At 41.2% G+C, this 24,394-nt stretch overlaps 1 protein-coding gene across 4 annotated transcripts in view; it reads right to left on the bottom strand.

The window, feature by feature from the left end:
• LOC112070032 (SLAM family member 5) overlaps positions 1 to 21,917 on the bottom strand; it is a 28,208-nt gene extending 6,291 nt beyond the window's left edge. For all 4 annotated transcript variants that reach the window (XM_070438817.1, XM_024137432.2, XM_024137431.2 and 1 more), the window contains exon 1: positions 21,720 to 21,917. In XM_070438817.1, coding sequence (XP_070294918.1) covers positions 21,720 to 21,789 — 70 coding nt within the window. In that variant the 5' untranslated portion in view covers positions 21,790 to 21,917. The remainder of the gene's footprint in view (positions 1 to 21,719) is intronic.
• Positions 21,918 to 24,394: the final 2,477 nt, after the last annotated feature.

Below are 24,394 nucleotides of genomic sequence, written 5' to 3'. Positions count from 1 at the left end.
CTGAAGTATCAAAAGTAAATGTAAATGCTAAAATATACTTAAGTATCAAAAGTAAAAGTATGAATCATTTCAAAATCCTTATATCAAACAAACCAGAGCGCATTATACATTTTCTTTAAATATTTTTTATTTACGGATAGCCAGGGGCACACTCCAACACTCACACATAATTTACAAACTAAGCATTTGTGGTTAATGAGTCTGCCAGATTACAGGCAGTATGGATGACTAGGCATGTTCTCTTGATAAGTGCGTGCATTTGACTTTTTTTTGTCCTGCTAAGTATTCAAAATGTAATGAGTACTTTTGGGTGTCATGGAAAATGTATGGAGTAAAAAGTACATTATTTTCTTTATGAATGTAGTGGAGTAAATGTAAAAGTTGTCAAAAATATAAATGGTAGAGTACAGATACTCCCCAAAAACGAATTAAGTAGTACTTTAAAGTATTTCCTTTTTTTTCCTAAATAAAAAATTCCTAACTGCAAAAAATGTGTAGATTTCAGGCCCAGCTGCAGGAAGTAGTTTGGGGGTGGGGGTGCTGCTATTTTTTTCATTGACAGAGGGTGGATGTTTTTTTTGCCCGCACTACAGATGGCTATATTGGTCTGCTAATACAGGACGATTAAATGCCCAGTGCACTACTTCTGATTTTTCAGGGGGTGCTGCAGCACCCTCAGTACCCCTACTTCCCACGGCTATGGTTTTAGGTGTTGAGTAAGGTAGAACAAATGCTTCAGTGTCACATCCTCTGAGGAGGCATAGGCTTAATGTATGCGGCAGGTGGGCTCAATTAGGCATTAGGTTACCCAGGTCATTATTTTAATAATCTGTTTTTTGGCTCATAGGCCCAACAGTATATTATTGGGATTGTACAAGAGCAACTTTTCAGTATTAGTTCTACAAGTGAATAGAAGAGAACTCATGCACACCCTACGAACGTAATGTATTTGTCCTCCAATAGCAAACGGTATACATTGTCTATCTGAATGTGTGACTGTGTCTCTGCTTGTGAACACAGAGTCGTTTCCTTTCCCATCAGTCTGTCACATCGTGTGGTCCGACTTTTTCTGTCACGCAGGTGGTTTGACCACACTGAGAAGCAGCCCCACACAGTCTTCCCTGTGTACAGGAGTCCCATCTCACACACAGGCCTACTGTATGTGGTGAAATAAGTTTCCACCGCAATGACTACTTTTCACTGCAGCGAACAGAATAGTTCTCAGTAATGCTTAAGGTCTATCCGTGACTCATATAATTCTTACAGTTGTCGGATCAATGTAGACCTGATTAGGGGTCTTTGGATTTCTAAAAGTAAAAGTGAAATTGCACTGGGAAAAGGAAGGCTATTTTGCATGGGTGGGTAAGGCCTAGGAGTGTAACTACAGTACTTTTATACAACATTGTTTTCACATTCTCTAAGCAAATTGGTGATGAGACATTGAACATTGTGGTGATAGCCTCCCTAATGTTGCATGTTCTTCAGCACAAGGAAGCTAGCCTCCAGCGTACATACTCCAGACACAGCCAGACACAGCGTACATACTCCGGCACAGCCAGAAGAGGACTGGCCACCCCTCATAGCCTGGTTCCTCTCTAGGTTTCTTCCTAGGTTTTGGCCATTCTAGGGAGTTTTTCCTAGCCGCCATGCTTCTACACCTGCATTGCTTGCTGTTTGGGGTTTTAGGCTGGGTTTCTGTACAGCACTTTGATATATCAGCTGATGTAAGAAGGGCTTTATGAATAAATTTGATTTGATATTATGTATGCATTCGGAATAAGCCTAATATCTTTCTGCGTTTATGTCTCACCAACACATACTCACATACCAAAGTCTTGTTCATTTAGGATAAACATACTTCTCAGCATCGCTATATGGATTGTAACAAAGGACAACACTCAGACAGCGACTTGATATAAGAAAAACAGTCAAAATAAAATGTGTGCAACAGTTGAGGGGCTATTTCTGCAGCTGGCTACTGTAACAGTAAAACTGATGATTAACAACAAAGCATTGGCTTTGCCGTCAACTTGTAATTCATTTGAATTGTGAAACTGCAGTTACAGTATTTGCTGTATACTGGTTATTTTGAATGCAGCAATTGCAGTATAACTGCAAAATAACCAGAGTTAGGACATAACCACTACACCAGGGGTGGGCAACCACGGTCCTGGAGGGACGCAGGCAATTTATGTTTTTCATCTAACAGACCTGGAAGGACAGGTGTGTTGAATTTAGGCAATAACTGAACTGATCGATAAGCTCAATTGGTCAGGTGTGGTGCCTAGTTGGAACAAAATCCTGTAGTACCTGCGACACTCCAGGAACAGGGTTGTCTACCCCTGTACTACACAATTACTGAATTGTACAGTATAATCTAACATTAACCCTGCAGGTACAAAAGTGACTGTAACTGTGTTATTTTGGACGCAGCTATTGCAGTAGCCATATAATAAAACAGCATGTGCAACTGCACAACTGCAAGGATTTTTGTAGGGAAATATATTTCTCAATGGAAAATGACAGATAATTTAAAAAAATCAGTTCCAAGAGCAGCTGGAAAAATGATGAGCTCCTAATATCTACTATTAGATATCATATTTCAAATGATTTCAAGGAAGAGTACATTTCAGAAAAACAAGTGAGAGAAAGATAAAGAAGGACTAATACAACATCAAAAGACAACTTTTATCCAGATAACTCAACTGGATAGCTAACAAGCTAACAGTTGTTTACAAGTTGCTAAGAGTTTCTAGCTACTGGCTACCTACTGTTAGCTAAAACACCTAGCTAGCTAACAAATAACAAAAAGGACAATCAAAAAGGACAAAGGACAGGACAAAGGACAGGAAAACTAGTACCTAAACTTACACAAGCAAGAGAAAACTATTCGAGGTCGGCTTTGTTTACATTCAACAACATATAGCTGCAACTTTCCAAGTGCAAACCAGCTGTAACACATACTGTATCCAGCTGTAATAAACTAAGATGGATACATTTAAAAGCCCCAAACTCAGCAACCTTGCAATCCAAATGCAGGTATTGGTATTGCCAGTGAAGCAAAGGTTTTAAAAGGGCACACAGAGATCCTAAGTGCAGACTTTATGCAACAAAAATACAAAGGAATCAAGGTGGATCTTCTCATTTTCACTGAACGTCCAAATTCTTGGCATGCATCCCTGCGCAAGGCAAGCAAACATCTTAAAATGTGTAGAAACAAGACCATGAGACAATTGTATGTCGAAACAACCCCAAAATGTAATATTAATATATATAATAACAGAACAGAAATGATCCAAAGCTCTGAGGTCTTATAGGCAGAAACGCAAAATGGATGTACCAGTGTGAGAACCATTCAACGCTGGTCCGACAAATTGGAAGCCAAGCTTCAATATTGTTTTGATCACGCGGACTGGAATATGTTCCGGTCAGCCTCAGAGAACAACATCGACCTATATGCTGACTCGGTGAATGTGTTTATAAAGAAGTGCATTGGTGATGTCGTACTCACTGTGACTATTAAAACCTACCCTAACCAGAAACCGTGGATGGATGGCGGTATTCGATCAAAACTGAAAGCGTGATCCACCGCATTTAACCATGGAAAGAGGTCTGGGAATATGACTGAATATAAATAGTGTAGTTATTCCCTTCGCAAGGCAATCAAACAAGCGAAATGCCGGTACAGGGACAAGGTGGAGTCGCAATTCAATGGCTCAGACATGAGACGTATGTGGCAGGGTCTACAGGAAATCACCGACTACAAAAAGGAAACCAGCCAGTCACGGACACCGAAGTCACGCTTCCAGACAAACTTAACACCTTCTTCGCCTGCTTTGATGATAATACAGTGCCACCATTGCGGCCCTCTAACAAGGACTGAGCCCCCCTCTCTCCTTCTCCGTGCCTGACGTGAGTAAAACATTTAAACGTGTCAACCCTTGCAAGGCTGCTGGCCCAGACGGCATCCCTAGCCGTGTCCTTAGAGCATGCGCAGACCACCTGGCTGGTGTGTTTACGGACATATTCAATCGGTCCCTATCCCAGTCTGTTGTCCCCACATGCCTCAAGATAGCTACCATTGTTCCTGTACCCAAGAAGGAAAAAATAACTGAACTAAATGACTACCGTCTTGTAGCACTCACTTCTGTCATCATGAAGTGCTTTTAGAGAATAGTCAAGGATCATATCATCTCCACCTTACCGGCCACCCTGGACCCACTTCAGTTTGCCAAAACAACAAATCTAATCAAATCGTAGTAGTCACATGCGCCGAATACAACAGGTGTAGACCTTACAGTGAAATGCTTACTTACGAGCCCCTAACCAACAATGCAGTTTCAAAAAATAAGGATAAGAATCAGAGATAAATGTAACAAATAATTTAAGAGCAGCAGTAAAATAACAATAGCGAGACTATATACAGGGGGGTATTGATACAAAGTGAATGTGCGGGGGCACTGGTTAGTTGAGGTAGTACGTGCAGGTAGGTAGAGTTATTAAAGTGACTATGCATAGATGATAACAACAGAGAGTAGCAGTGGTGTAAAGAGGGGGAGAGGGAGGGGGGACAATGCAAATAGTCTGGGTAACCATTTAATTAGATGTTCAGGAGTGGTGATTTGGACACCAAAGAACTTGAAGCTCTCAACCTGCTCCACTGCAGCCCCATCGATGAGAATGTGGGCATGCTCGGTCCTCTTTTTCCTGTAGTCCACAATCATCTCCTTTGTCTTGATCACTTTGAGGGAGAGGTTGTTGTCCTGGCACCACACGGCCAGGTCTCTGACCTCTTCCCTATAGGCTGTCGGTGATCAGGCCTACCACTGTTGTGTCAAATTGAATGATGGTGTTGGAGTCATGCCTTAATGTGGATTCATGAGTAAACAGGGACTACAAGAGGGGACTGAGCACGCCCCCCGGAGGGGGCCCTGTTTTGAGGATCAGTGTGGCGAATGTGTTGTTCCCTACCCTTACCACCTGGGTGAGTCCCGTCAGGAAGTCCAGTTGCAGAGGGAGGTGTTTAGTTCCAGGGTCCTTAGCTTATCGATGAGTTTGAGGGCACTATGGTGTTGAATGCTGAGCTTTAGTCAATGAATAGCATTCTCACATAGGTGTTCCTTTTGTCCAGGTGGAAAAGGGCAGTGTGGAGTGCAGTAGAGATTGAATCCTTTGTGGATCTGTTGGGGCGGTATGCAAATTGGAGTGGGTTTAGGGTTTCTGGGATGATGGTGTTGATGTGAGCCATGACCAGCCTTTCAAAGCACTTCTTGGCTACAGACGTGAGTGCTACAGGTCGGTGGTCATTTAGGCAGGTTACCTTTGTGTTCTTGGGCACAGGCACTATAGTGGTCTGCTTAAAACATGTTGGTATTACAGACTCGGACAGGGAGAGGTTGAAAATGTCAGTGAAGACACTTGCCAGTTGGTAAGAGCATGCTCACAGTACACGTCCTGGTAATCCGTCTGACCCTGCGGCCTTGTGAATGTAAACCTGTTAAAAGGTCTTACTCACATCGGCTGCGGAGAGAGCGGAACAGCTGGTACTCTCATGCATGTTTCAGTGTTATTTGCCTCGAAGCGATCATAGAACTAGTTTAGTTCATCTGGTAGGCTCATGTCACTGGGCAGCTCTCGGCTGTGCTTCCCTTTGTACTCTGTAATGGTTTGCAAGCCCTGCCACATCCGACAAGCGTCAGAGCTGGTGTAGTACAATGAGATCATAGTCTTGTTTTGATGATTTGCCTGTTTGATGGTTCGTCGGAGGGCATAGCGGGATTTCTTATAAGATCCCGAGTTAGAGTCCTGCTCCAGGTCCACAGACGACGCAATCGCCATCACACTGCACACTGCCCTATCCCATCTGGACAAAACGAATACCCATATAAGAATGCTGTTCATTAACTACAGCTCAGCATTCAACACTAGAGTACCCTCCAAGCTCATCATCAAGCTGGAGCCCCTGGGTCTCAACCCTGCCCTGTGCAATTGGGTCCTGGACTTTCTGACGGGCCACCCCCAGGTAGTGAAGGTAGGAAACAACACTTTGCTCCACTTTGCTGACCCTCAACACTGGGGCCCCATAAGAGTGCGGCTCAGCCCCCTCCTGTACTCCTTGTTCACCCACGACCGCGTGGCCATGCACGCCTCCAACTAAATCATCAAGTTTGCGGATGACAACAGTAGTGGGCTTGATTACCAACAACAACGAGACAGCCTACAGGGAGGAGGTGAGTGTTGTGTCAGGAAAATAACCTCTCATTCAACGTCATCAAAACAAGGGAGATGATCCTGGACTTTAGGAAACAGCAGAGGGAGCACCCCCCTATCCACATTGAATTGACAGCAGTGGAGAAGGTGGAACGTTTTAAGTTCCTTGGCGTACACATCATACACAAACTGAAATGGTCCACTCACAGACAGTGTGGTGAAGAAGGTGCAACAGCTCCTCTTCAACCTCAGGAGGCTGAAGAAATTTGGCTTGTCACCCTAAACCCTGACAAACTTTTACAGATGCACAATCGAGAGCATCTTGTTGGGCTGAATCACCGCCTGGTTTGGCAACTGCACCACCCTCAACCGCAAGGCTCTCCAGAGGATGGTGCGGTCTGCACAACGCATCACCGGTGGCAAACTACCTGCCCTCCATGACACCTACAGCACCTGAAGGCCAAAAAGATCATCAAGGACATCAACCCCCTGAGCCACTGCCTGTTCACACCGCTACCATCCAGAAGGTGAGGTCAGTACAGGTGCATCAAAGCTGGGACCGAGAGACTGAAAAATAGCTTTTATCTCAAGGCCATCAGACTGCTAAACAGCAATCACTAGCTCAGAGAGTCTGCTGCCTACATTGAGAACCAATAACTGTCCACTTTAATAAATGGATCACTAGTCACTTTATACAATGCCACTCTAAGTAATGCCACTTTAATACTGTTTACATGAATATACTGCATTTTATACCATATATTGCACCTTGCCTATGCCGCTCGGCCATTGCTCATCCATATACTTATATGTACATATTCTCATTCACCCCTATAGATTTGTGTGTATTAGTTAGTTGTTGCGGAATTGTTAGATTACTTGTTAGGGTTAGGGTTAGCTAGCTGGCTAACATTAGCTAGGCCTAGGCCAGGGGTTAAGGTTAGGGTTACGTTTAGGAGTTAGGTTAAAGGGTTAAAGTTAGGGTTAACTAAAAGGGTTTTGAGGTTAGGGTTATGGGAAGGGTTAGCTAGCATGCTAAGTAGTTGCAAACTAGCTAAAAAGTAGTAAGTAGTTGAAATGTTGCTAATTAGATAAAATGCTACATTTGTCCGGGATGAGATTGAACTTTTGAACATTGAATTTAAGAGTTAATCGTTTGGGGGAGGCTTCAGTTTGTGAACGATATTGTGTGTATCGCTCTCACGGACATCAAGCAACGGTCCGTGCTATACATAGTTCTTGGGACGTCCCTATCCAAATGAAGTTGACATTTAAAATGGTTAAGGTATGGGTTAAGGCAGGGGTGTCAAACTCATTCCATGGAGGGCCTAGTGTCTGCAGGTTTTGTGATTTTCCTTTCAATTAAGCCCAAGGCAACCAGGTGTGGTAACTTCCTTACTAATTAGTGACCTTAATTCATCAATTAAGTACAAGGGTGGAGCGAAAACCCGCAGCCACTCGATTCTCTGTGGATTGAGTTTGGCACCTTTGGGTTAAGGCTAGGGATTAGAGTTAAGGGTATGGAATGTCCCAAGGATCTAGAATAACACACAATGAACATCACGCAATGCATTCCGCCAAGAGTCGTTCACAATCTAGTCCGGTTGCAGCCACATCTACACCGGCAAGGCTGCGGGGGGGGTTACGAGCTCTGAGGGCCCATGCGCCTGTCATCGATGTCTATTTAAATGTTTTATGTAAATCATTTTGACAGTAACCTTTCAAAAAGTAATTCATAAAACGTTTTAATTTCCATATGTAGCGTTTGTTTCTTGGGCTTCAGGAATGTGACAGAAAAAGCAAAAACTAAACTTATTAAAAGTATAAGGGGATATCAGTGAACAAATGCCATGGTCAAGGCTATGATGGTGACAGTACAATGACTGGAGCTTACTCACGGTGGTTGAAAAAGTACCCAATATCATACTTGAGTAAAAGTAAAGATACCTTAATAGAAAATTACTAAAGTGAAAGTCACCCAGTAAAATACTTGAGTAAAAGTCTAAAAGTATTTGGTTTTAAATACACTTAAGTATCAAAAGTAAATGTAATTGCTAAAATATACATAAGTATCAAAAGTAAATGTATAAACATGGGCTCCCGAGTCCCGAAGCGGTCTAAGGCACAGCATCTCAGTGCTTGAGGAGTCACTACAGACACCCTGGTTCGATTCCAGGCTGTATGGCAAACTACCGTGATTGGGAGTCACGTAGGGCGGTGCACAATTGGCCCAGCGTGTCCGGGCTTGGCTGGTGTAGGCCGTCATTGTAAATAGGAATTTGTTCTTAACTGACTTGCCTAGTTAAATAAAGGTTAAATAAATACAAATATATAAAATACTTATTTTAAGCAAACAGATGGCACCATTTTGTGTTTTTATTGACGGATAGCCAGGGGCACACTCCAACACTCAGATATCTTTACAAACTAAGCATTTGTGTTTAGCGAGTCCACCAGATCAGAAGCAGTAGGGATGTTCTCTTGATAAGTGCATTAATTTGAAAATGTTTGTCCTTCTAAGCTCTCAAAATGTAATGAGCACTTTTGGGTGTCAAGGAAAATGTATGGAATATAAATAGTAAAGTATAGTACAGATTCCCCAAAAACTACTAAAGTAGTACTTTAAAGTATTTTTACTGAATTACTTTAAGCTACTGCTTACTTGGGTGTTCAAAAGCGCATATCAGACCGAAAGCCTAATGCTTCATACACTTAAAAAAAATGCTTTGGTGGGTCACTATAGTACATACCCAGCACTGGGTTATTTTAACCCAGCACTTGTTGGGTTACTTGAATTACCCAACAAGCACTGGGTTATTTTACCCCGCACTTGTTGGGTTACTTGAATTACCCAACACTTTGGGTTACTTGATTTAACCCCAAAATTCAGTTATTTTGACCCTGCAATGAGTTACTTTAATGTTTTGCTGGGTTATTGTTATTCATGCATTTGACCCAGCAGTGGGTTAGTTCTTACATTATTGCACGATTATTTTGTTCTACCTTTTCTATTACAGAACCTGTTAATTCACAAATATTTCGAACAATAAAAATCTGTTAAACCTTACTACACATGTCATATGGCCAATCATGACAAATTGTAGACAAAATACAAAATGTTTAAGATATACATTTTAGCTACAAAATGAAGTCATGCAAAATATAACCAACAAATAAACAACTTTAGAAGCACAACCCACACTAAACAAAATCACAGCGACCCTACCAATTAAAACTGAGTAATGGGGCTGAAGAAAAGTAACCACTTTACGCTCTACTCCCCCAACAGTTCATTTTCAACATGAATTTATGTAAAACAACAAAACATAATGTCTTCTGCTCCAGACCCTGCTCATTCATGATGAATTCCAGGAAGTAGAGGTGATTGTCCCCAGAGTCAGAACAAAGGGTTAGGTATCTTGTTATTTTGGTTGCTTGGCGGAAATATTCAGCCATATTGGTTCCAACCTGGGAATTTTAGAATAGGATTATAAAATGTTGAACAATAATCAAGACACTCATCACACTCTTGCACAGGCCTTTGTGAAGGATGTTAATCTGCACTGAGTTGAGTCCATCCACATTGTGCATGGTTTACAGCAGGGGTGGGAAGAGTATCCTACTCAAGTAGAAGTACTGTTACTTCAATTAAATTTGACTCAAGTAAAAGTAAAACTACTTGTGTAAAAAAACAAAATACTAAAGTAAGAATCCAAAGTAGCTAATTTAAAATGTACTCAGAGTAAAATAGAAACATTAACCTTGACAATTAGCTAATGTTACTAAGGTTACCTAAACATTGTTACACATCTTGCCATGCATTACATTGGAAAAGGCAAAAAAGGCAAAGGCAAAAAAATTCAAAATACAGTAACTGAACCACCATAAAAGCACGAGCTATAAGCTTGCCAACTAGCTGCACTCATGTTACATGAACTCAGAGACAGGGAATAGGTTTAGCTTAGTAAAATCTAGCTAGCTAAACTGGATGAGAAACCAAATGTTTTAGCTAACTAACTAACTGACATGAAACAATGCAGTAGTGTTAACGTTAGGCTTACAGAAGACAAGCATTCTACAGGCACTGACATAACTAGCCAGCCAAAACAACAACAACAAAAAAATTCTACCACAATACACAATACAGAAAAAGTGATTGTTAGCTAGCTAGCCAGATAAGTTAGAACATGTGAGCTAAGTAGTTAACTAGCTAACTAATGTTGGTGTTGCCAACATTATCTAATATTGTCAATGACTGAGATATGTAATTTTGTTACCTAGGTCTATTTAACCTGAATGGATAATTAGCAATGTTAGCTAGCTTTTTACTCAGTTTTTGGTCAGCCACAACGCCTAGCCCATGTATCCGTCAAAGTAATTCCACTATGAGCAGGCTGCACTGTCTGGTAAACTTGCTACAGCTGCAATAATCCTCATTCAAGAGCTTGCTGGATAACTTTGATTTGGTGGGAGAATTAACCCAGCATTCATTTTAACAACCCAACCTTTCAATTTTGAAAGATGTGACAACCCTCCCATTCTGTCTGCCGAATTCTTTCTCTTTGCTCTTGTTTTCCTTATTAGGATGTCGGTGGGCGGAGCCGGGAAGGTCGTCAGCGAAATGAGACACACCTGGGCCCGGGTGTGTCCCGGGATAAACACACCTTTTCCCCATTCATTGAGGAGACTCTCTCCATGCAGACACACTGTTGGATTTTGGTTGTGGCTGTTTTATTTGTTTTGTTTACTTTGGCACCTTTCAACACCCCTCATTATCATATATGCCCGCAACCACTCACTTACACTACTGGCTACATACACCATTGTTTATTGTATATAGGTTACTTCAGTTATTAAATATATTTTTGTTATTCCTTAGCTACACGTTGTCTCCCTTTTTGTTACAGGCTTTGAGCCGGTTCGTGACAAAGAAAACAACCCAGCATTTTTTTTGAGTGTAGGTAGTTTTGAGTTTTAGTTTAGAAATGATCTCTCTGCAGAAGCAACAGTTACAGCTTGATTGTCGTAGCAACAACAGGGAAACTGGGCAGAAGGTAATTATGCTTCAAACTTCTGTGACATCTTTAATTGAGCCCCCCCATTCTCCTTAATTGCTGTCCTGGGGACAGGTCGTCTGGATACTGGACAGCCAATGAGTTAGAAGATGCAAACAGATCATCATCTCTACCAGGCAACAACAGTTCTTGAGAGCTTGAACAAAAAAAGCTGTTTACGATTTTGTTCATCCTCGTGAACCGGAATTTGAGTTGTGGTTGCAATATCAACAGCCCTTTATCTCTGGTATATCTTGGCATGCATCATTCAAGACTAATAATGCACAATTTCTCAGGAAAGACTGTCTGGTGTGGCAATACTCAGTAAAGAAAACAGCCGGGCTCGCAACCTGGACCTACAGTCCGGGGTGAAAACATTTGCACAAAAAAATGGAGGACTTCACGACACCAGGGGAGTCACTCAAGTTTAGATTTAATTAGATTGAATTTACCTTGAATATTGTAGCCGGATAATTTGGTGCATTACGGCGCCATATTCACAATGTAAAACCAGGATTTGTAGCTATAAATATACACATTTTCGAACAAAACATAAATGTATTGTATAACATGATGTTATAAGACTGTCATCTGATGAAGTTGTTCTAAGGTTAGTAAAACACTTAAAAAATCTGAAATATTGGCTGGAATCACAAGATGTTTATCTTTCATTTGCTGTACAACATGTATTTTTCATAAATGTTTTATGATGAGTATTTATATATTTCACGTTGCTCTCTGTAATTATTCTGGCTGTTTTGGTGCTATTTGTGACGGTGGCTGCAATGTAAAACTACGATTTATACCTATAAATATGCACATTTTTGAACAAAACATAAGTGTAATGTATAACATGATGTTATAAGACTGTCATCTGATGAAGTTGTTCAAAGGTTAGTGATTAATTTTATCTCTATTTGTGGGTTTTGTGAAAGCTATGTTTAGCGGTGAATAAATGGCGTTGTGTGTTTGGCTATTGTGGTGAGCTAACATAAATATATATTGTGTTTTTGCTGTAAAACATTTTTAAAAATCGGACATGTTGGCTGGATTCACAAGATGTTTATCTTTCATTTGCTGTATTGGACTTGTTAATGTGTGGAAGTTAAATATTTCTAAAAAATATTTTTGAATTTTGCGCGCAGCGGAATGTTGTGGGTGTTCCGCTAGCGGAACCCCGGGGCGAGAAAGGTTAATGCCAAAGGCAGGTCATTGGTAAGCATACAAAATAGTAGAGGTCCTAGAGAGCTACCCTGCAGTACACCACACTTTACATGTTTGACATTAGAAAAATGTCCATGAAAGAAAACGGTCTTGAGTTCTATTAGAAATATAGCTCTGAATCCACGATATTGCTAGATATGGTTAGAGATTTGGACTAGTAACTGAAAGGTTGCAAGATCAAATCCCTGAGCTAACAAAATAAAAAGCTGTTGTTCTGCCCCTGAACAAGGCAGTTAAGGCACTGTTCTTAGGCTGTCATTGAAAATAAGAATTTGTTCTTAACCTTTACAGGCTGCAATCCCGACGTCGGGATTAATATGACAACAGCCACTGCAAGTGCAGGGCGCGAAATTCAAAATCTATTTTTTTAAAATATTTAACTTTCACACATTAACAAGTCCAATACAGCATTTGAAAGATAAACATCTTGTCAATCCAGCCAACATGTCCGATTTTTTAAATGTTTTACAGAGAAAACACCACATATATTTATGTTAGCTCACCACCAAATACAAAAGTGGAATTATGATTATGATTATGGAATTATGATTCAAGTAGCATGCACAAACCAACCGAAATAAACTAAAACCAACCTAAAGAACCGAAAGAAATACCTCCAGATGACAGTCATATAACATGTTACACAATAAATCTATGTTTTGTTCATAAAAAGTGCATATTTTAGCTATAAATCAGTTTTACATTGGATGCTACCATAAATGCTACCATAGCTAAGTCTGAATCCAGACGGGAGTAGCCAGAGAAAATACATACACCAACGTCGACTACTAATTCACCTCATAAAACATTTCAGAAAAACATATGGTGGATAGCTAATGAAAGACAGATATCGTGTGAATAAAGCCAATATTTCCGATTTTTGAAGTGTTTTACGGCGAAAACACAATATATCGTTATATTAGCTAACAACATAAGCTAGCATAAGACAACACTAGCATAAGTCAAGCGCTAGCCTAGCAAAGTTAGCATACAACGTTCGACAGATATATGAAAAAAGCATCCCAATTGGTCCTTATCTTTGTTGATATTCCATCAGAATGTTGTAACGGGGTCCAATGTCCAGTAGAGTCTTTAGTTGGTTCCAGAACGAACTATTTCCCTCTTTGGTTAGCAAGCACAATACATTGCGGCGCTATCTGTCTTTCTTCAAAAAATTCTTTCCGTCTCATCACATCTAAAGTCCAGAATAAATTGCAATAATATAATTAAAGTATATTGAAAAAACATACTTTAGGATGATTTTGTGACATGTATCAAATAATATCGAAGTCAGAGATCATATTCACCGTTATCGACCTTCTTCCAGTAGCCGAGACCAAATTATGCTTCGCGCCCGGATTTTTTTTTTAACTGCGCAGGTCTCACAAGAAGGTGTGTTATTCAGTCCATGGACGAGATATTCGACTGCTTTCAATTCTCACTTCCGCATTACACCCTGATGAAGGAGTGTGACGTGTTTCTACGGTCCCAAGTCTAATGACCTTTTATAGACAAGGTCTTAAAGACACACATCGCATTTTGGAAAACTCATTCGGCTGGGAAAATGGCTGTAAAATATTTTCGTTCGACTTAGAGAAATAATTCAAACCTTTTTAGAAACTATAGACTGTTATCTATCCAACAGTAGTAAATATATGCATATTGTAAAATAAAAAGTTTCTTAGGAGGCCGTTTGAAAATGTGCACATATTTTCCAGTTTTTTCAATATTCACCTTGCAGCCATAAGAGGTTAACCTGTCTGGCCCCGGGGTTCCGCTAGCGGAACTCCTCCCACATTCCACTGAAAAGGCAGAGCGCGAAATTCAAAAAATATTTTTTTTGAAATATTTAACTTTCACACATTAACAAGTCCAATACAGCAAATGAAAGTTACACATCTTGTGAATCCAGTCAACATGTCCGATTTTTTTAATGTTTTACAGCGAAAACAGCACGTATATTTATGTTAGCTCACCACCAAATACAAAAAAGGACAGACATTTTTCACAGCACAGGTAGCATGCACAAAGCCAACCTAACTAACCAAGAACCAACCAAACTAACCAAGAAACAACTTCATCAGATGACAGTCTTATAACATGTTACACAATAAATCTATGTTTTGTTCCAAAAAGTTGCATATTTGAGCTATAAATCAGTTTTACATTGCAGTTACCATCACAGCTACCGTCAGAAATAGCACCGAAGCAGCCAGAGTAATTATAGAGACCAACGTGGAATACCTAAATACTCATCATAAAACATTTCTGAAAAATGCATCGTGTACAGCAAATGAAAGACAAGCATCTTGTGAATCCAGCCAATATTTCAGATTTTTTAAGTGTTTTACAGCGAAAACACAATATAGCATTATATTAGCTTATACAATAGCCTACCACACTACCGCATTCATTCATCAAGGCACGTTAGCGATAGCAATAGGCACGTTAGCGATAGCGAATAAACATTCAAAATATATTAATTTTCACTAACCTTGATAAGCTTCATCAGATGACAGTCCTATAACATCAGGTTATACATACACTTATGTTTTGTTCGAAAATGTGCATATTTAGAGCTGATATCCGTGGTTATACATTCTGAAAACTTAGCATCTTTTTCCCAGAACGTCCGGATATTTTTCTGACTCTCACATATTCTGACCAAATAACTATTTATAAACATGACTAAAAAATACATGTTGTATAGGAAATGATAGATACACTAGTACTTAATGCAATCGCAGTATTAGAATTCTAAAAATAACTTCATTACGACATAAGGCTTACGTTATGGCGAGACAGTGCCCAAAACCTGGGCGCAAAACTAATAGTACACAGTTCGACAGATATATGAAATAGCATCATAAAATGGGTCCTACTTTTGATGAGCTTCCATCAGAATGTTGTACAAGAGGWCCTTTGTCAAGAACAATCGTTGTTTGGATTTAGAATGTCCTTTTTCCCTCTTGAATTAGCAAGCACACTAGCCAAGTGGCGCGAAGCTCTCCATCGTCAACAAACACAGACAACGCAACACYCCTAACGTCCCGAAAAWWTTTCAATAATCTAATAAAACTATATTGAAAAAACATACTTTACGATGATATTGTCACATGTATCAAATAAAATCAAAGCCGGAGATAGTAGTCGCCTATAACGACAGCTTTTCAGAAGGCAATTCCAGGTCCAACCTCGCGCTTTCCAGAAAACAGGAAATGGGTGACACGTCATTCCAAGAGGATTTATTCCACCTCAGACCAAGATAAACACCCCATTTCTTCTCTCACTGCCTCTTGACATCTAGGGGAAGGTGTATGACGTGCATGTATACTAATACGTATCATGCCCATTTATAGGCAGGCCCTAGAACAGAGCATCGTTTTCAGACTTTCCCCTTCCTGGTCAGGAAGTTTGTGCCAAATGAGTTCTGTTTTACTCACAGATATAATTCAAACGGTTTTAGAAACTAGAGAGTGTTTTCTATCCAATAGTAATAATAATATGCATATTGTACGAGCAAGAATTGAGTACGAGGCCGTTTAAATTGGGCACGATTTTCCCCCAAAGTGAAAACAGCGCCCTCTGTCCTCAACAGGTTATAAATTTCTAATTTTCTCAGAAAGTCACGTGTACTGTTAGCTAGCAAGCAAATATTAGCTTGCTGGCTCGCTAGCTAACGTTACGTGGATGCATGATCTGTGTAGTAATATTATTACTATCTCAGAAAACCATTTGCATTGCTCGTTATAGCCATATGTTAGCTAGCTAGCTAACATTGAACCTAGTTGGTTATCTTTAGCTACCTGCAGAATCAAACTTCATGGATGGTGCTAGCTATGCCAATCTGTATGTACTGTAGCTATTGGTGTCACGCCCTGACCTTAGACATCTCTGTTTTTCTATATATTTTGGTTAGGTCAGGGTGTGACTAGGGTGGGTACGCTAGTTTTGTATGTCTAGGGGTGTTGTATGTCTAGGAGTTTTGTATGTCTATGTTGGCCTGATATGGTGCCCAATCAGAGACAGCTGTTTATCGTTGTCTCTTATTGGGGATCATATTTAGGAAGCCATTTTCCTCGTTTGTGTTGTGGGATCTTGTCTACATTGAGTTGCCTGAGTGCACACCTGTAGCTTCACGTTTTGTTCGTTTGGTTGTTTGTTGTTTTGTTAGGTGAGTTTCAGTTGATTAAAATTATGTGGAACTCTACTCATGCTGCGCCTTGGTCTCATCTTTATGACGAACGTGACAGAAGATCCCACCACCAACGGACCAAGCAGCGTGGTCAGGAGGACTGGACCTGGGAGGAAATCCTGGATGGAGCAGGACCCTGGACAAGGGCTGGGGAGTATCGCCATCCGAAGGAGGAAATAAGGCAGCGAAAGATGAACGGCGACGATACGAGGGGACACGGCTAGCACGGAAACCCGAGAGGCAGTCTCCCCCCCCAAAAAAAAACTTGGGGGCACACGGGGAGATTGGAGGAGGTAGGGTTTAGACCTGAGCCAACTCCCCGTGCTTACCGTGGGGAGCGTGTGACTGGTCAGGCACCGTGTTATGCAGTGATGCGCACGGTGTCTCCAGTGCGCATTCATAGCCCGGTGCGCTCTATTCCAGCTCCCCGCATTTGCCGCGCTAGAATGGGCATCCAGCCAGGACGGTTTGTACCGGCTCAGCGCTCCCGGTCTCCAGTACACCTCTTTGGACCAGGATATCCTGCGCCGGCTCTACGTACTGTATCGCCAGTGCGCCTTCACAGCCCAGTGCGTCCTGTGCCAGCGCCCTGCACTTATCGAGCTAAAGTGAGCATCCAGCCAGGACGCATTGTGCCAGCTCTACGCTCCAGATCTCCAGTGCGCATCCACAGTCCAGTACGTCCTGTGCCTCTTCCCCGCACTCGCCCTGAGTCGCGTGTCATCAGCCCGGTGCAAACTGTACTGGTCCCACGCATCAGGTTTCCAGTGCGCCTCCACAGTCCAGTACGTCCTGTGCCTCTTCCCCGCACTCGCCCTGAGGTGCGTGTCATCAGCCCGGTGCCACCTGTACCGGTCCCACACATCAGGCCTACCGGTCCCTTGCATCATAAAATACTGCCCCCTACCCCAAAGAAGTTAAGCATATCCCAGTTTAGGTCACCTAACAGAACGAACTCTGAAGATAGATGGGGGTTATTCAATTCACATATGGTCTCCAGGGCACAGCTGGGAGCTGATGGGGGTCTATAACAGGCGGCAACAGTGAGAGACTTATTTCTGGAGAGATTAATTTTTAAACTTAGAATATCGCACTGTTTGGGCATAGACCTGGAAAGTATGACAGAACTTTGCAGGCTATCTCTGTAGTAGATTGTAACTCCTCCCCCTTCGGCAGTTCTATCTTGACGGAAAATGTCGTAGTTGGGTATGGAAATCTCAGAATTTTTGGTGGCCTTCCTAAGCCAGGATTCAGACACGGCAAGGACATCAGGGTTGGCGGAGTGTGCTAAAGCAGTGAGTAAAACAAACTTAGGGAGGAGGCTTCTGAAGTTAACATGCATGAAACCAAGGTTTTTTTGGTTACAGAAGTCAACAAATGAGAGTGCCTGGGGACATGCAGGTCCTGGGTTAACTTCTCACGAGTCACCAACCCTGATCCGGTAGCACCCCCCCCCCCCCCCCCCACTGAGTAGCATAGCTAGCATAGCGTCACAAGTAACTTGTAGCATCTAAATATCATTAAATCACAAGTCCAAGACACCAGATGAAAGATACAGGTCTTGTGAATAAAGCCACCATTTCAGATTTTTAAAATGTTTTACAGGGAAGACACAATATGTAAATCTATTAGCTAACCACGTTAGCAAAGGACACGATTTTTTTACTCCCAGATTCGGCTAGGCGCCCACGGCCAGTTCACATGCACAACAGATATGATATAACATCGTAAATTGGGTCTTACTATGGCTGATCTTTCATCAGAATGTTGATCAAAGTGTCCTTTGTCAAGATGAGTCGTTGGTTCCGTTCAGAATTGTTCCTTTCCCACTCCATTTAGCACAGGTACTGGTCGAGTGGCACGGATCTCTCAAACGTAAATAAAWTCAGACAACGGAACACCACAAAACTCCCGAAAAAATTCAAATAATCTGATTAAACTATATTGAAAAAACATACATTACGATGATCTGGTCACATGTATCAAACAAACTCCGAGACGGAGATAGTTTTCATCCATAATGGCCGCACAACAGAAGACAATCGCAGCTACAAGTCGCARGATTTAGACAACCGGAAGTTGTCYGTCACGCCAAAGAATTAGCTCTCATTTCACGTCAGTCCCAGATAAACAAGATATTTTTCCTCTGACGTCCTCTTGACACCCAGAGGAAGGCCAATGAGGTGTGTTTCGGGTCATAGGGGGCACGACCATATATAGGCAGAGCGTTGAAGCTGGCATACACATCTTGCTTTTTTCTTCTTGGTCATGGAAAGTGCTGTCAAATGACTTCTGTATCACTCAGAGACAAAATTGAAACGGTTTTAGAAACTAGAGATTGTTTTCTTTCCAATGGTATTATTTATATGCATATAGTAAGAGCAATAATTGAATAAGAGGCAGTTTAATCTGTAGAGCAAATTATGCTAATGGGAAAATAGCACCCCCTGTATTCTCAAGAAGTTAACTTCTTATGGCTAAAGGGGCAGTATTGAGTAGCTTGGATGAAAGGTGCACAGAGGTGCCCAGAGTAAACAGCCTGGTCCTATGTCATAGTTGCTAATATATGCATATTATTATTAGTATTGGATAGAAAACACTCTCACTCATATGGCAGGCAAAAACCTGAGAAGAAATCCAAACAGGCGGTGGGAAATCGGCTGTAAAGCCTATTTGAAATCGGACACTTTGGTGGGATTAACAACAAGATTACCTTTAAAATGGTATAAGATACATGTATGTTTGAGGAATTTTTATTATGAGATTTCTGTTGTTTGAATTTGGCGCCCTGCACTTTCACTGGCTGTTGTCATATCAATCCCGTTAAAGGGATTGCAGCCATAAGAAGTTTTAACTACACACAGGGCCTGAGTTCGAGGCTGGGGCCGACAGATAAACAAAAAATAAACAAAATGGAATACTGTGATTAATGAACAGTCGAGCAGGCATCAGCTATGTAGCCAAGTGATCATAGGGTCCAGTGAATAGCAATAGATGGAACAGGGAAGCCGCGGGGTAGTCGTTGCTACGCTAGCACGTGGGAGACACGGCATTTAAAGTTAGCAGACCGGAGTAGAGCAGAAGCGTCTGCTCCGACGTCCGGCAAAGGCCGGTTGAGGGCACAGCGGATGGAGTTACGTCGGCGGACCAGTCGTGGTGGTATGGCGGGGTCGCCGTGTCAACAAAGGGTCCGGGCCAGATGGCGAAAGAGGTATTGTAGTTGTAGTAATTTTGTTTGCTTGCCGGGAGATGCGCCTGGCTCACGGCTAACTGGTGCTAGTTTCGGGGCAGGGGCGTTAGCCACTATAGCCACTCGGTAGCAGCTAGCTAGCAGCGATGATCCGATGCAAAGGTCCAGAGCTTACGGCAAGGATTCGGTGGAGTAGTGGATTCTAGCCGTGTTGGGGTAGAGTCCGGGAGGCATTGGCTGAGTAGCCGAGTGATCACAGAGTAGGCCGGGACGTGGGCCTGGCTCAGGGCTAGCTTCGGGGCTGGGTCACTCAGTGGCAGCTAGCTAGCTGTGATGATGAGGAGTAATGGTCCAGGGTTTACGGCAGGAATTTGGCGTTGTAGTGGAGAAAACAGTCCGATACTGGCAGGCTGGCAACTATTATCCAGGCTAAAAAAACGGCTGGTGTCTGTGTAGAAGATAAAGGCCGCTAGCAGTGGCTAACAATGACTAAATAGCTAGTAGCTAATTAGCTGGTTAGCTTCTGATGGCTAGCCTCTGATGGAGGTTCTGGCTATAAGTTCAAAAAAAATACACATTGGGTGAGGAGGGTTACCGGTAGGTATATTTAATTTTAAAATGGAAAAGAGATTGAAAATAAATTGAAATATATACAAAAAATACAAAAAAGTAAACAAGAGGACGACAAACCATATCTGCACTGCTACGCCATCTTGGATACAGTAGTACTTTAAAGTATTAATTACTTTACACCACTGCTGACCACATAGTTTTAGTCATGTGGAGTAGCTTTTATTGCTCTTGAACGTCTTCTTTCTCAGTTTTAAGACTTCAAGCGAGACACTTACACCCTTAAAAACACAGCTTTTTTGTCCCACGCTATGACCAGAGGAACATCACATTTGTGGTGGGCTGACCAGTGACCAGACCATGACTTTTGTAAAAAAAAGTACAATGCCTGTTCCAACTACCTGCCTCTCGCTCTTCCATCCATCTATGTGACAGACAGCCACTGACCACATAATGACAGAAACCAGAAACATTTCCTGTTTAATGTCCCACTCGAAAGTAGCTTAAATGCCACTGAGTTTTAATGTAAATTTTACCTGATGACTTTTAGATAGATAATGATATCCATGAAAGAATTTCATCATTTTGGGATGAAGCCATGTCCATTGTCCTTCAATGATTCATCATGGTTGACAGAATTCCCAAGTCACAACACCATAAAGGTGCATGCTTTATTATCCCATCCATAGGCATTAGTCTTTTCAAACATCAATGGGCAGACATTGTGAGCCTAAACACAGTGAACATGTGACATCTGTCATTTGGCCAAAATTCTAATAGAACACAAATTAGTGTCAAATGACAAACTACAGTCTCAGTCTCAGAGAACTATAAAAGGTTATCAGCCTGTTGTTTCCAAAATATTATTAATCTCTCATCTAAATTAGTCTATGAATCAATAAAGTATTGGCATACTCTGTAGTTGGTGTACAGATCACAACCTTTTATATCCTACAACTCTTTCTTTCCATTAAAGAGCTCTGTTTTTAGAAACTAGTCTCTGTCTGTATCTATCCCATACTGTAAATATTTGTCTAATGCTTGGACAGGATACAGGAGGACGTCTCTCCGGAAAGGGAGGAATATTATGAGTCTTAGCGATAGGCTACACACAGTGTAAATGTTGCACTGTTTAAAATATTATTTATTTTTTAATTTGACCAATGTTACTAATTAAAACATTGAAAATGTAATAAAAATTTAGGCTACTTATCTATCATCTCCCACATAAAATGTTTGTTAGTGCAGCAAATCAGTTAAAACAAAAGAAACATACCATTAATGACAAAATTTAGCAGCATGAACGTCAGTCTGGTAAGCCTTCTCCATCTCAACAAATGGTTCATTCCTCTAAATCTTCAGCTGTTCAGTGGTTTGTGTTGTGAAGAGATGTGATCTTGTCCTGGTACAGAGGAGAGAATAGACTCAACCAGACCAGCAGCCCTCCGATGTGTATTCATTATGCAGATTCCTCTGCAAAACGTTTCTTAAACAGAAGGAACAGAACGGGGAGGGACCTACCTGAATTTATCCAATAGAAACTGTTGTTTTTAGTTGCAACTGTTTGGACCAATGTTTACACCGTGATCTCATCACCAGCTGTAGTCTATCCCATACTGTAAATATTTGTCTAATGCTTGGACAGGATACAGGAGGACGTCTCTCCGGAAAGGGAGGAATATTATGAGTCTTAGCGATAGGCTACACACAGTGTAAATGTTGCACTGTTTAAAATATTATTTATTTTTTAATTTGACCAATGTTACTAATTAAAACATTGAAAATGTAAAAATAAAAATATTAGGCTACTTATCTATCATCTCCCACATAAAATGTTTGTTAGTGCAGCAAATCAGTTAAAACAAAAGAAACATACCATTAATGACAAAATTTAGCAGCATGAACGTCAGTCTGGTAAGCCTTCTCCATCTCAACAAATGGTTCATTCCTCTAAATCTTCAGCTGTTCAGTGGTTTGTGTTGTGAAGAGATGTGATCTTGTCCTGGTACAGAGGAGAGAATAGACTCAACCAGACCAGCAGCCCTCCGATGTGTATTCATTATGCAGATTCCTCTGCAAAACGTTTCTTAAACAGAAGGAAACAGAACGGGGAGGGACCTACCTGAATTTATCCAATAGAAACTGTTGTTTTAGTTGCAACTGTTTGGACCAATGTTTACACCGTGATCTCATCACCAGCCTGTCTCACCCTCTGGAGGTAGAGAGATACGATTACAACTCCATCTACAGTGGTGTAGTTGCAAACCCTGTCAGTAATCCCACCATCAACATCAACATCACAGCACCCTGTGGAGATGGAGGCTTAGGAGAAGAAGTATATGTGAGAAATCAGATTATCCATTAATGCCATCAGCTCTGAGCTCATTATACTTAAATACCTATCCCTATTGAGATAAAGAGAGCCGTTAGTAGACTTGTTATGTAGTGACAAACCAAAGTGTAGGTGGTTAAAAACCTCTTAAGCATCTGCCCCTTTTTTTACATTTTCTCCTAAAATGACATACCCAAATCTAACTGCCTGTATCTCAGGCCCTGAAGCAAGGATATGCATATTCTTGTTACCATTTGAAAGGAAACACTTTGCAGTTGGTGGAAATGTGAAAGGAATGTAGGAGAATATAACACAATATATCTGTTAAAAGATAATACAAAGAAAAAAACGTTATTTTGTATTTTTTTTGTACCATCATCTTTGAAATGCAAGAGAAAGGCCATAATGTACTTTTCCAGGTCAGTGCAATTTAGATTTTGGCCACTAGATGGCAACATTTTAGACTGATCCAATGAACATTTACATTACATTTACATTTAAGTCATTTAGCAGACGCTCTTATCCAGAGCAACTTACAAATTGGAAAGTTCATACATATTCATCCTGGTCCCCCCGTGGGGAATGAACCCACAACCCTGGCGTTGCAAGCGCCATGCTCTACCAACTGAGCCACACGGGACATGAACCATTGTATTGTTGTATCAAGACTGCCCAAATGTGCCTAATTTGTTTATTAATAACTTTTCCTGTTCAAAATTGTGCACTCTCCTCAAACAAAAGCATGGTATTATTTCACTGTAATAGCTACTGTAAATTGGACAGTTCAATTAGATTACAAAGAATTTAAGCTTTCTGCCAATATCAGATATGTCTATGTCCTGGGAAATGTTCCTGTTACTTACAACCTCATGCTAATCACATTAGCCTACGTTAGCTCAACCAACCCGTGGGAGGGACATCGATCCCGAATACGTTTTTAAAGAGCACCTTCTAGTGGAGAAAAGAGAATTTCACTATTAACTGTTTGCATGACAGGTGAATCCAGGTGAAAGCTATGATCCCTTGATGTCACGGTCACCTGTTAAATCCACTTCAATCAGTGTTGATGAAGGGGAGGAGACATGTTAAATAAGGATTTTTAAGCCTTAAGACAATTGAGACATGGATTGTGTATGAGTGCCATTCAAGGGGTGAAAGGGTAAGACTAAAGATTTAAGTACCTTTGAACAGGGTATGGCAGTAGGTGTGTCAAGTGTGTCAAGAACTGCCATGCTGCTAGGTTTTTCACACTCACCAGTTTCCCGGTGTGTATCAAGAATGGTCCACCACCCAAAGGACATCCAGCCAACTTCACACAACTGTGGGGAGCAAGGGTGCTGACATGGGCCAGCATCCCTGTGGAACACTTTCAACACCTTGTAGAGTCCATGACCCGGTGAACTGAGGCTGTTCTGAGAGCAAACGTGTGTGCAACTCAATATTAGGAAGGTGTTCTAATGTTTGTACACTCAGTTCCTTCAGAAAGTATTCACACCCATTGACTTATTCCAAATTTTGTTGTGTTACAGACTAAATTCAAAATGGATTAAACAGATTTGTTTCTCCTCACCCATCTCCACACAATAACCCAATAGCACATTTATTGAAAATTAAATAGA

This window comes from Salvelinus sp. IW2-2015, unplaced genomic scaffold, assembly GCF_002910315.2.
Source record: "Salvelinus sp. IW2-2015 unplaced genomic scaffold, ASM291031v2 Un_scaffold1204, whole genome shotgun sequence".
Taxonomy (NCBI): Eukaryota; Metazoa; Chordata; class Actinopteri; order Salmoniformes; family Salmonidae; genus Salvelinus; species Salvelinus sp. IW2-2015.
Note: the sequence above shows the minus strand (reverse complement) of the source record. Positions and strands in the feature narration are given on the sequence as shown.